Below are 13,209 nucleotides of genomic sequence, written 5' to 3'. Positions count from 1 at the left end.
ATTTCAAGCTTTCAGAACTTAAATGTTCACTTGTATTAGTAATTTGTACACATCTCACGGCAGTAAATGCGAATACAGGTATAAGACAACCAGGGTTTCGATTTTTAGCTGGTCTACGACGGAGTTGAGATGAGCTGTTAAGGCCAGAACAATGTCCTTCAGTCAGTCCGTCCTTCCTCCCCTCCTTCCGTCAGTCAGACAATGGGTTTTGAAACTCGGCGTGATGATTCATGATGTTGATGCGTAAAAACTACTGGAGCCCTTTTTATTTCCATCCAGCTGGTGAGATAATTAGCTAATCAACTCAAAATGTGATCTATGTTTGTATGTCCATCATATATAGAAAATTCCGTCATCTCACAAGTTGTTTCATTGTTGTTTCATTTAATAATAATAATAATAATACATTTATTTTATATAGCGCTTTTCAAGAAGCCCAAAGACGCTTTTTTAAATCCCCTATTTTTTTTTGTATACAAGATCGAGGCTCGTGTAAGAGCTAACATTGATCACAAAAAAGATAAAGTGACACATAAAACATAAAACATGATAAAGGGAGCGGGAGAACAAGATGGACAGCAGGGACATTGGAAGATATGTGGGAGGGAGAGGGCTTGGGGTGAGGAGGCATGGGAAGAGGGGGGGGGGGCCCACAAACCTCTTAACCTCTTAAGACCCACCAAACCCCTCAGACCCTCAAGATCCTTAAGACTCTTAAGACCCTGAAGACCCTCCCGAAAGCCCCTAAGACTTGTTAGAACCATAAAAAAAACTTTAAGACCCCTAAGACTCTTTAAGCCTCTTTAGAACCCTCAAGACACTTTAGAACCAAAAGACCACCTTCATCACCTAAAGCAGCTCGACTATGACCGCCCTCCATCGGGAGACAAGCGTCTGTCCCAATTGGGACTATTCATTAATTACCTGATCAGCATGTCTCTATATAATAATGTGCAAAAATTGTGCGGTTAACCAAAATAAACTCCCTCCCCGCTACCTTTTACCCACTGCAACCCATCCCGATGGACCGGTGGTCCCGCTCGATATAGAGCACGATGTTTGATATTTCTATTTTCGTGTCGTGGTCGTCGTAGTCGGTTATCGACTGAAATCTGCTGCGGTGATCGACTACAATCCGGATCAATTGAAATCTGCTGCGGTGATCTACTACGATATAAAAATTAAAAAAACACCTTTAGAGGCCATTTTTCCCCGCAAGCGGGGGTTGGCCTTTTTCGGGGACCGTGGTTGTTGCTGTTTTTCGGTCCCCTTTTTGAAGCAATGTTTTACGGCCGGATGCCCTTCCTGCCGCAAACCCTTTTTGTCGCCTTTAACGACAAGCAGGGAATTACCAGTGAACTGGTACTCAATTAGCCGACCTCGGAGGGATGACAGGCTGAGTCAATCCCCCTGGCGTTAGTTCAGCGATCGACCGGGATTCGAACCCTGGATCCTAGGTATCCTAAGCTGGCACCCTAGCCGCTAGCCCAACACCAGGGCTCCCAACATCAGATCTACTACGATCTACATCAATTGAAATCTGCTGCGATGATCTACTACGATCTACATCAATTGAAATCTGCTGCGGTGATCTACTACGATCTACATCAATTGAAATCTTCTGCGGTGATCTACTACGATCTACATCAATTGAAATCTGCTGCGGTGATCTACTACGATCTACATCAATTGAAATCTGCTGCGGTGATCTACTACAATCTACTAGAAACACCTAGTCCTTAAGGGAGCAGCAAGGCAGTGTTTTATTTTAATGACACATCATCTGTATCACAATTTAACAATTAAATTTATTTCATTTATTTTATCGTGAATAACTCTCAAAGTTCAAATTACCTTATTCAAAGCATCTAGGCCCGTTGATTTTGCAATGGGTGACTGCTAGTGCAGCATATAAATATAACCAACAAAAAGTGTCTCCAACTACTTTGTGTGACCTCCATCGATATGCATGTATGTTCCCAACAACCTAGATTCTGTCTCCAAAGGATGAAATGCATTGTCAGTCACCGGGCCCAAGGAGCCCTAACCACGATGTGCACACCTTGGATTGAAGTAAAAGCCGCCAGGTACTCAAGGGTAAGCAATGGGAAGGGTAGTTCTCGTAAGAACAGTTTGAGTAAAGTCGCTGCATCGTTGCCACGCACAGCATCCCAGTCAAAGGTCCTCCCATAAAAGTGCATTTCCAAGTCCTGGCGCAGAGTCTGTGAGGCACAGGAAATTCAAGGATGTCCCTTGGGTAGAAAGATAACTTTAGCAGAAAGGGGCATTGAAACATTAGTGTTAGGAAGTGAAAATAGCGCTTTAAAATACATTTGATTTTGATGATTATCTATTGTGCTATAAATACCAAAACGCAGTAGAACTCCCTAAAGTTTACTTAAGTTTCTGGAGAAGGAAAAATGCAATAATATTAAAAGTGTAAAAAAAAAATTGGGAATAATTACCCGATTCATTTCCATGTTTTTTTATTGTTTATATTGTATCTCGTGCACAACTTGACAAATATGTTGCGTGTGTGGACCTCAGGGTAAGCAGCAGCCGTTCGGGGGGAAAAAAACATCCACACTTGAACCTCAGGGTGCGCGACGACCTTTTTTTTTTTTTTTTTTTTTTTTTGGTATACAAGATCGAGGCTCGTGAAAGAGCGAACATTAATCACACAGAAAGACAAACAGACACACAAAACAAATAACATCGGGAGCGGTAGACAAGATGGGGAGAGAGGGGGAAGGACACAAACACAACATTTGAGAGCAGGGACCGAGAGACATGGAGACATCGAGAGAACTGTGGGAGGGAGAGGGCTTTGGGGGTGAGGCATGGGAAGGGGGGGGGGGGGGGGTGGGAGAGGTATAAAACATATGGACACTGCCAAGACTTCCAGGAAAGAAGTTGGAATTTCAAACAAGGTGGATCTGGGGTGAATTAGTGGGGGTAGAAAAGATCAAGGTTTTGGATGGGGGAAGATAAGAGATGGTGGTGAACAGCTGTTTTGAAGACCTGGAGGGAGGAGTGTGATTGAAGTGAGTGTGTGAGTTTGTTCCAGAGGCGGGAGAAAAGAGGAATGAAAGAGTGAAGGTGAGCAGAGAGCCGAGATTTCGGCAGTTTAACCATCAGAGGGTTGCTGGCAGATCTTGTGCGACCTGTAGGAATATTTGGGGGACAGAGCACAGAGAGAGCTGGGGGAGCAAGGCCGGAGAGGAGTCGGTAGAAGACAGAAAGACCACCTACCTGCCTGCGGTGAGTGAGTGAAAGGCCCTCAGAGATAGCTTCATCGTGGGAGATTCCAATGATTCTGAAAGCTTTGGATTCAACAGCGTGAAGCCGAGCCAGGTGTGAGGCAGGAGCACCAGCCCATAGGGGAGAACAGTATTCCATTGAGCTGCGGATGAAAGCCTTGTATGTGGTGAGGAGCTCAGGTGTGCCTAGGAAGGACTTCGCACGATGGAGGATGCCCAGTCGGCGACTGGCTTTGGAGGCCAGCTTGGAAATGTGGTTTTCCCAAGAAAGATCATGGCAGATGGTGAGACCCAAAAGCTTGAGCGACAGAACTTCTTGGAGAGGATTGTTGAGAAAGTAGATGGGAGGGTTGTCCAGTCGATCTTTTCGGAGAGACATAGTAAGAGTGTGAGATTTGTCAGGATTGAAAGACATGTTCCACATGTTTGACCAGTCTGTGATTTTGTCCAGGTCTTCAGAGAGTGAGGAGGCTGCAGACTGCCGATCTGAGGGAAGAGGAATGGAGCGGCAGAGAGTGGAGTCATCAGCAAAGAGATACAGAGGATTTTCCAGAGAGTCGGAGAGATCATTGATAAAGACCAGAAAAAGCACAGGGCCCAGCACACTGCCTTGGGGAACTCCAGCCTGAACGGGAAGGGGAGATGAGAGAAATCCATTCAGGGCCACACGTTGACCCTTGGCCAAAGACAGAGCAGATAGCGACTCTTGGGGAAAATAACTTTCACCTGTTTAGGTATCTGCCTGGGCTAGATGGTTATGTGGAAGTAAACCATGCCTTCCTCTTCCGGGGCATTTGTTTTGTCACTTTGCCAAATTGGCTATTATATTGTACAGTAAACCCTTAGATATTGCGGGTTTCGGTTTCGCAATTTCAACCAATCGTGGGAAACTTCTCTACATACCTATTTGGTTATCGCAGGGCATCATTTCGACCATCTGCGGTTTTTTGGATGAGTTTTTGCAACAACACTTCGCTGAACTCTCATCGTGTATACCACAATAGTGTTTGTGCTTACCCATTGTGTGTTTGCACTTAATAAAGGTGCCTCAGCATAAAATGATGGCAAAAGTTAATCTACTGCAAAAAGGCAGAGAAAAGCGATGACCTTGTGCGAAATAATATCGCCTTCCTCTAGGGGAGGTTTCGCTGGTTTGCAGAGCTGCAGTATGATTTATAAAAGAAACACATAGACAGATTACAAAGGGACAGGGATTAATATGGGAGGAATGTTGGGTGCTTTCGACACATTACAGAAGGGAGGGGTCACGTTTTATGTGCTTCAGTGCAGATAAGACGTTCAGAAGCACATAAACGAGACTTTGTCGCAAGATTTTAAAAAAACCTTGTTGCAGAAAAAACAAGACATCATCGTAAAGCTGATTTATATTTAAATCACATGTTTATTTCAGTGTTTACATGTTCATTATTTATTTTACTCGTACATTACCTAAGGTGGACGAAAGTTCTGTCACTCAAGCTTTTGGGTCTCACTATCTGCCATGATCTTTCCTGGGAAAACCACATTTCCAAGCTGTCCTCCAAATCCAGTCGCCGACTGGGCATCCTCCATCTTGCGAAGTCCTTTCTGGGAACTTCTGAGCTCCTCACCACATACAAAGCTTTCATCCACAGCTCAATACTGCTCTCCCCTCTGGGCTGGCGCTCCTGCCTCACACGTACCTCGGCTTCACGCGGTTGAAACCAAAGCATTCAGAATCATTGGAATCTCCTGCGATGAAGCTGATTCTGAGGGCCTCTCTAACCACAGGCAGGTTGGTGGTCTTTCTGTCTTCTACCGACTCCTCTCCAGCCTTGCTCCCCCTGCGCTCTGTCCCCCAAATATTCCTGCAGGATGATTTTTGCTGTGTCCCAGGATGCTCCCCCAAATATCCCTCCCTCCTCCCCCAGCCCTCCACCTTCCACAGATCTACCGATGTCCCTGTTCTCTGCTGTTGTTGTGCTTGTGTGCTTCCCCCTCTCTCCCCATCTTGTCTCCCGCTCCCTTCATTGTATGTTTTACGTGTCTGTGCATGTTTCCATGTTCAATGTGTTAGCTCTTACACGAGTCTCGATTCTGTATACCAAAAAAAAATAATTATGTTTTCACCATTGTCTGTTTGTCCATCTGTTTGTCTAACTATGAGCTGGATTAAAAAGTTGTGGACGGATTCGGATGAAACTTGTTGGACAGGTTGAATGTGTGACAAGGACGAATCGATTTGATTCTGGTGAAGATCTGGATCCGGATACAAATGTTTTTTTTAAATCCAAGTGATTCTTCACCATTGAGTGATAGGGCCAAAAACGATATATGGCACGATATTTCAAAAAGGTGTGGACGACTCATGACAAAACTTGGTGGATGAGTTAGGTAAGTGACAAAAACAAGCCGATTAGCTTTTGGTTCAGATTCAGATCCAGATCCAAACTGTTCAGCCTGATGGAGGTATGCGCTCGAATGAGTGGCGTTCTAGTTTCAAGAGTGATATGTTTGTTTTTGGCTGCCGGCCCCCTTCCTCTACAGTTTCTCTAAGTCGAGGAATCTAACCCCATTTTCCCATGAGGTTTAAATATTAACTTTCGTGGTTTTGGATTTTGCGGCACTTTTCAGGAATATAATTCCCCCGTGACGGGATTAATTTACTGTACTTATAAACAACTACAGTGGCTGTTGCCTGTACGACTCTTAATTAGCGAAGTTTTCCCAGTTGTATAAATGAGGATTTTTCAAGAAACATTGTCATGTCTTTTTTAAGGCTGAACTGGTCCACTTTAAATAACATCTTTTCAAAGTGAGGATGCTCTGTGCCTTGGTTCCTGATCTGCTGCAGTGTCTTTCACTCTACGAGAAATTTATGTCTCACTGGATCGAGTGCTCTGAATACTTCTTATTTTGCACACTTGCCATCAAACAAAGCCTTAATACACTCCCTGTCTAGACCCCATCCTCCTCCTCCATCCCCAATCTAGGCTCCCTTTATGCTCCCCATCTAAGCCCTCTTTACGCTCCCCGTCTAGGTCCCCTTACTCTCTGTGTGTAGGCCTTATTGCACTCCTCTGTATGTACCACTCCATGCTTTTTTATTCCACAAAATGTAAAGGGCTGAACAATTGTCAGAACTTCCACAGGTATCACGTCAGGTCCATTTACCAGTCTGTTTTACAGACGAAGCCAATAGTCTCCTCATTAATGGGAATAGTTACAGAGAAGTACCGGTAAGCCTTTTAGTTACAGATATGTTTGTATTAAATAAGCATACCTTGAAAAATCATTTAATAATCATTGGTGAGCATGCTCCCATTATATTGCCTTTTCCAAGAGTTGCAATGGTCATAGTTAGACCTCTCCAATAATGAGGTCTCTCAATTAATGGTAATAAATAAATCCAACTCATAGGAACCGAAAATAGATAGACGTAATTTCCCAAGCAAGTGTTGCAGAAACCTCTGAGATGTCCTTACCTTTACTCGACCCACTGACCCGGGAACCCTAAGGATTCCTTCTGTGCACAAACCATAATCTTCCAGATGCTGCAACAGCTGTAGAAAATGAAAAGAAAGAAGCAGGTTTACCAAAAATGCCAGCAGATGGCACGGCCTGATTTTTACCTGCTGTGTCCCAGGATGCTCCATCCTCTAGTTCACAAACCCAGAACGGTTCATTACATTTGGATGAATGTGAAATCTCACTGCACATCGGTGCCCCCATGGTAAATAATAGCTCCTTATGCCAAGCATGTCGCTGCATGAGCACATTTAAGGTTTTGGAAGGGTGTATACTGCCATTACGCACTTTAACAGGTGCACTTCGCATCGCCATGATGTGCGTGATTCTGAGTGAGGTGTTTTTGTTTAGGATGTTTGCAAACACTTGTGCTTACCCTCTGCATAATAAGAGGAACCCTAGTCCCAGGAACTCGTTTCTGATCCTGCTCCAGCAGCGTACAAAGAGGTACTCCAAAAAGCCCTCCTTCTGCAAGTGAATCAACATGCAAGAATGCAGCAAAAGGTCACATAGCCCACCATGCTCATATCGCATCCTCATTCCATTAATCCAATCTGTTTTCCAAGTTTAAGATCTGCCATTCCATTAGGACAGCAAGCTTCATGGTTCAGCGTCCCTTGCTCCCCTTTCATCGGAACACCAGTTTTGTTTTCAGCACAGATATCCTGCCATTCTGAAACTTCACAAGAAACGAGAAAAGTACAGGTACATTCAAAGTACACCACCCCCATGGAAAATAAAAAATAACATATTCTCCAGCACGCGGCATTGCCGGAGCGGCTTCAGCACCTGGCAATGCCGCCATGCAGCACATGGAGACGAAATTTGGAGGGAGCAGTGCACAATAATTAAATGATTAATTGATTAATTGCATAATTAAAATAAATAAATGATAATCCTAAAATCATTAATTTCTTAATCAATTGGCTAATAGCATACCTAAACCAGCATTGTTTCATTTGCAGGTGTAGCTTTTTGCAAACTAATTAAATTAATAATTAATTGAAAAAATTAAATATTTAATCGATTTATTGATTAATCAATAAATCAAAAATACCCCCTATAACCGAATCACTTGGTCACTGTTGTGTCAAAATATCAGCTTCCTAACCCAAAAGGTGCCTGAGATATTGCCCAGATGAGAAAAGAAATTAAAAAATGATTAATAATGAAAGGAAAAAAATAATAATGGTAAAATAATTAAATTATTAATCAATTGGCTAATTGAATACCTAAACCACCACCGTTTCAATCTGTAACTTTAAAAAATAATTAATTAAGTCTTTAATCGATTAATTTATTGATCGATAAATCAAAAATGCCCTTTACAGCCAAATCACTTGGTCATTGACGTGTAGTGTCCAAATATCAGCTTCCCAGCTCAAAGGATTGATGGCTGAGACATTGCCCGGACAAACAAACAAGAAATGTCATGCATAGCACAATACTTGTGAAATTCCTAAAATAAGTTGTTAACCTTTGGCCTATGTTGACCTCTATAGTCCCTGGTGTTGGGCTAGCGGCTAGGGTGCCGGCTTAGGATCCTGGGTTCGAATCCCGGTCAATCGCTGAATTAACGCCAGGGGGGTTGACTCAGCCTGTCATCCTTCCGAGGTCGGCAAATTGAGTACCAGTTCACTGGTAATTCCCTGCTTGTCGTTAAAAGGCGGCAAAAAGGGTTGGCGTCAGGAAGGGCATCCGGCCGTAAAACATTGCTTCAAAAAGGGGACCGAAAAAACAACAACCTCAAAAATAATTGGTGGTTTGAATTAAGTGACCGGATATGCAATTCCTGTTCAAATTCCAAGTCAATCGGATGAAAATTGAGGATTTCAGAAATTTGACATTTCTTGACCTTTGGCCTGTGTTTGCCTTAATTTAACCCCTCCCTTTTCCACTCTAATTCAACCCCTCCATTTTCCACTCGAATTTAACCCCTCCCTTTTCTGCCCTAATTTAACCCCTCCCTTTTCCACTCTAATTTAACCCCTCCCTTTTCCACTCTAATTTAACCCCTCCATTTTCCACTCGAATTTAACCCCTCCCTTTTCTGCCCTAATTTAACCCCTCCCTTTTCCACTCTAATTTAACCCCTCCCTTTTCCACTCTAATTCAACCCCTCCATTTTTCACTCTAATTTAACCCCTCCCTTTTCTGCCTCAATTTAACCCCTCCCTTTTCTGCCCAAACTGAAACCCTCACTTTTATGCCCGATGTTAGCTCCTACCATCACTTTTCTCATTTTTCCTTTTCCAACATCTCCTTCCCATCCCCAACTCATCGTACCCGCCCGCACACTACTTTGTAACTGCTCACTGGCTTTGATCCCAATACAATTTTTTTTCCGGACCCTAGGCATCAAAAACTGCATGTATCAAACAAACAGTTTCAAATGGAGCACCTCACCACCATTAGAGAATTAAAATTGCATCAGATGTAGCAATAAATGCGAATTATTCCTCCCAAATTACCAGCTCGATGACAGAAGATGCCAGTTGCATTTTTGCCCTCTCCATCCCTACCCTGTTTAGAATCCCGTGTGGGCACGGGCAACTTCTGAGTTATGGTAATATGCAGATGACAGCTTTCGCCAAGGTCAGAAATGTATATCCTTACGAGACATTCAATATTGAATAACAAGACAATGCATTTGATCGTAAAACATGGAATACGTCGATTGGGAGCAGACAAATAAAATCAGTCGCACCTGTATGGGTGGACCCAAGATAACGTGAAGGATACTCCACATGTGACCAAGGAACCAAAACCGGCCCTTTTTAGTTAATTTATAAATCACATAAAACATGCATTTTGATGAGTATGTGATGCAAAATGCACAATCATGTATCGGCCCATTGTACAAAAGTATTCTCTAAATATCCATGTAATTAGCGTAATATTCAGATCGATCTTCGTGAAACCGGACCCGTAAAGCAGTACAGAACAGAAGGGGATTTGGAGTTTGGCCCCATCCTTGCAGAGCTGCGATCCTCACCTTTGACCTTCGCTCTAACTGCCTTGCTGCGTTTCAGATCGATGCCGAGTGCGTCGAAGAAAGCGGTGAGCTCGATCAGCGCCAAGAATCGAACCTTTTTCATATCTTGGAGTGAGAGATCTTTGATGCGGGTTCGACCCAACCTCTCGGTCCACACTCCAGTGATCTTGGACAGGAAACCGTTTCTCTGCAACACAAGTCGCCATGCTGTGTGTGCTCTGATTGTCGGAAACCACTTCCAGGCATTCCACTTGTATGATGTCTCTCCTCGATATAATTCATATATATATATATATATATATATATATATATATATATATATATATATATATATATATATATATACAGTATATGTATATGTATATATATATATATATATATATATATATATATATGTAAATATTATATATGTAAATGTATGTAAATATTATCTATCTATAATTCCAGTAATCTCTGTGTGTTTGTTTGTACGTTTGTTTGTCTGTGACCGCTGTTTCTCGACAACCACGGGTCCGATATACTTTAAACTTGCCAGGTATATTGCTGGGGACCCGAGGATGTGCCTTTTCAAGGTTTCATATTAATCGGACAATTACTTACCGAGCTATGTCCAAAAAACGATTCAACCAATCAGAGAGCAGCGAGCTATCGCGTCGCGTGTGCCGAACGTGGCGGACACACTCTGCCTCGGATGGCACATTTGAGAGCGTATTCATTTATTTCACGTTTGCAAACTATGTTGGCGCTATGTTGGCGTTAAACTATGTTTTAAAACTAATAAAAACCCCGGGGGGATTGTTACTGTACTCGCAAGCCGTTCGCCGTTCGCTTTGGCGTTGCGAATGGACCAAAACATTTCATGCACCAAACCATTTCATGTAAAGCGTTCGCCGTTCGCTTTGGCGTTGCGAATTGACCAAAACATTTCATGAACCAAACCATTTCATGTAAATAGAGGGGGGGATATAATTTTAGATATAGATATAGTACGGGCATGCCCTAGTATATGTAAATGTATGTAAATATTATACATGTAACTATGTATATATTATATATGTAAATGTATGTATATATTATATATGTAAATGTATGTATATTGTTACGGTTCTCTACGCCGGCCTTCTTCCCCTTATCAAGGGGGGATTAATCCCCTTGTCTTGACTGGGCCTGGCGGAACCGAGACTTATTACGTCCCTCCCGGACACACGCGGAGTAGGGTTTCGGGACTACTTTCTCGCTCGTACCTAAGTATCCGCGCTGCCCTGGGAGCAAGGAAACAAGTCTCGCACGAACCACGTGTGATGTTGGTGCGCCGAGCGGATTGCGTACATGTGGTCCGCGCAGTCTTAACTAGTGGAACCCGATTCAAGGACGAAGAGACTCAGAGTAATCCTTAAACAGTCTTAACTTATCCCTGGGACAACGGGCCCGTCTCACTCACACTCACACAGGGGATTGCAGATGGGCAGGTGTTCCCCAACGCGTCCAGAGATGGTCCTCATCCAGCTCTCCACGGTCCCCGGCACGTCCCGCAAAGATGGCGGCAGGCAAAGGCAGGGACCCGTAGCGTGTCTCTCGAACAAAGGGATGATGATCGGGCGGAACGGTAGAGGGCGGACTTTAGCGCGGCTGGCGGTTACTCAGCCTCGTTTACTCGCGCGGCTGAAATGCGCTATTTCGTTATAAACGCGCCTGGCTGCGCCCGCGTATATGTAAAGACCAACTCCTCTTCTTCAATACACTTGGTTTTGGTTAGCGCGCACGTTGTCGTGCAATGATCAAGTTCATCCGGCAGCACAACGTGAGTCCTCTTGTGTGTCTGTCTCTCTCTTTCTCTTTCTCTCTTTCTTTCTTTCTTTCTTTCTTTTTCTCTCTCTCTCTCTCTCTCTCTCTCTCTCTTCCCCCCCCCCCCCCCTCTGCAAGTCCTTTTACCACAAGCTCCCTCTGTAAGTCCTGTCGAGGGCGGGTTTTATAGCTACGCCCCTCGAACCTCCTGGAACTCACCAGACTCTTCTCACCACGCCCTCTGACGCCACCACCTCTGAGCTCTGATTGGCGGCTCATGCTTACCGTCATCGCTCCTGCCGCTCTGCCTCGACTCCGCCCCGATCCTCCTCTGCCTCCCTCGTGTTAGCTCGCCCAATATGAACCAACGTTAACAAACTGGATTGAGGCTACGGACGTAAGATGATCGGTGGCAGTAGGGCCTATTTTCCTGGCTCCTACTCAACGCAGAATTAACAAAGGAGAGGAACTAAGCTCACAAATACTAAGACATAACTATACTATCGCGAGGCTGCATGTTGCTTGTGTGACTAACTATGGGGGACAGACTTTAACCTTTATTAAACTCACTTGACAGACTCAAAACCGCAACAATATATTATATATGTAAATGTATGTATATGTTATATATGTAAATGTATGTATATATATTTAAAAATGTAAATGTATGTATATATATTTAAAAATGTAAATGTATGTGTGTATATATATATATATAAATATATATATATGTAAATATATATATATGTATATATTAGATATGTAAATGTATGTATATATTATATATGTAAATATATATATTATATATGTAAATGTATGTATATATTATATATGTAAATGTATGTATATATTAGATATGTAAATGTATGTATATATTATATATGTAAATGTATGTATATATTATATATGTAAATGTATGTATATATTATGTATGTATATATTATATATGTAAATGTATGTATATATTATATATGTAAATGTATATGTACACACACACATATATACACACACACACACACACACACACACACACACACACACACACACACACACACACACACACACACACACACACACACACACACACACACAGTATATATGAGAGATCACTCATGTCTGCATCTTCAGATACATATATGGCTGCCAAAGCAGTTTCTTGACTATTGGGCACAATGTTGGTCTAGTCGCCACTCCGATGCAGGACACTCGAATGGTTCATTCGTCCCAGTAAGCTGGTACTCATTTCGCCGATCCCGGAAGGATGACAGGCTGAGTCAACCCCACCTGGTGTTAATTCAACGGCATGGCAAGGACTCGAAGTCAAGACCATAAAGATCCTAAGCCAGCCACCTTAACCGTTAAGCCAACACCAGCGTTATATAAAGGTGGAAATAGATATCGTCTCTTTCTTAGGTTTTCATTGCCCAATTTGAAAATCCAAACAAACGATTCATTGGACAAACCTGGTGGTGGGAAAGGTTCCAAGACCTCCTGGAATAGGTCCAGCGAGCCGTCAATGACGGATGCTTGTCGCACCTGCTGGAGTGTGGACCGGTGCTTTAAAAGCAATTGGGTCCAGTTGGAATTATTTTGTTTCTTGGGAGTCGATTCATGCAAAGTCAATGAACGACACCGAGGTCAATGGAAAATAAAACAAAGTAT

At 43.0% G+C, this 13,209-nt stretch overlaps 1 protein-coding gene across 1 annotated transcript in view; it reads right to left on the bottom strand.

The window, feature by feature from the left end:
• The window catches only part of LOC137436666 (rho GTPase-activating protein 18), a 92,042-nt gene that overhangs the window by 28,175 nt on the left and 50,658 nt on the right, over positions 1 to 13,209 (bottom strand). Inside the window, exons 6-9 of the mRNA XM_068130661.2 lie at positions 9,763 to 9,949; positions 7,144 to 7,235; positions 6,725 to 6,802; positions 2,063 to 2,222 (exon numbers count right to left, since the gene is read on the bottom strand). Coding sequence (XP_067986762.1) covers positions 2,063 to 2,222; positions 6,725 to 6,802; positions 7,144 to 7,235; positions 9,763 to 9,949 — 517 coding nt within the window. The remainder of the gene's footprint in view (positions 1 to 2,062; positions 2,223 to 6,724; positions 6,803 to 7,143; positions 7,236 to 9,762; positions 9,950 to 13,209) is intronic.

This window comes from Myxine glutinosa, chromosome 11, assembly GCF_964187855.1.
Source record: "Myxine glutinosa chromosome 11, kmMyxGlut1.1, whole genome shotgun sequence".
Lineage (NCBI taxonomy): Eukaryota > Metazoa > Chordata > Myxini > Myxiniformes > Myxinidae > Myxine > Myxine glutinosa.
This window is presented reverse-complemented; position numbering and strand designations above follow the sequence as displayed.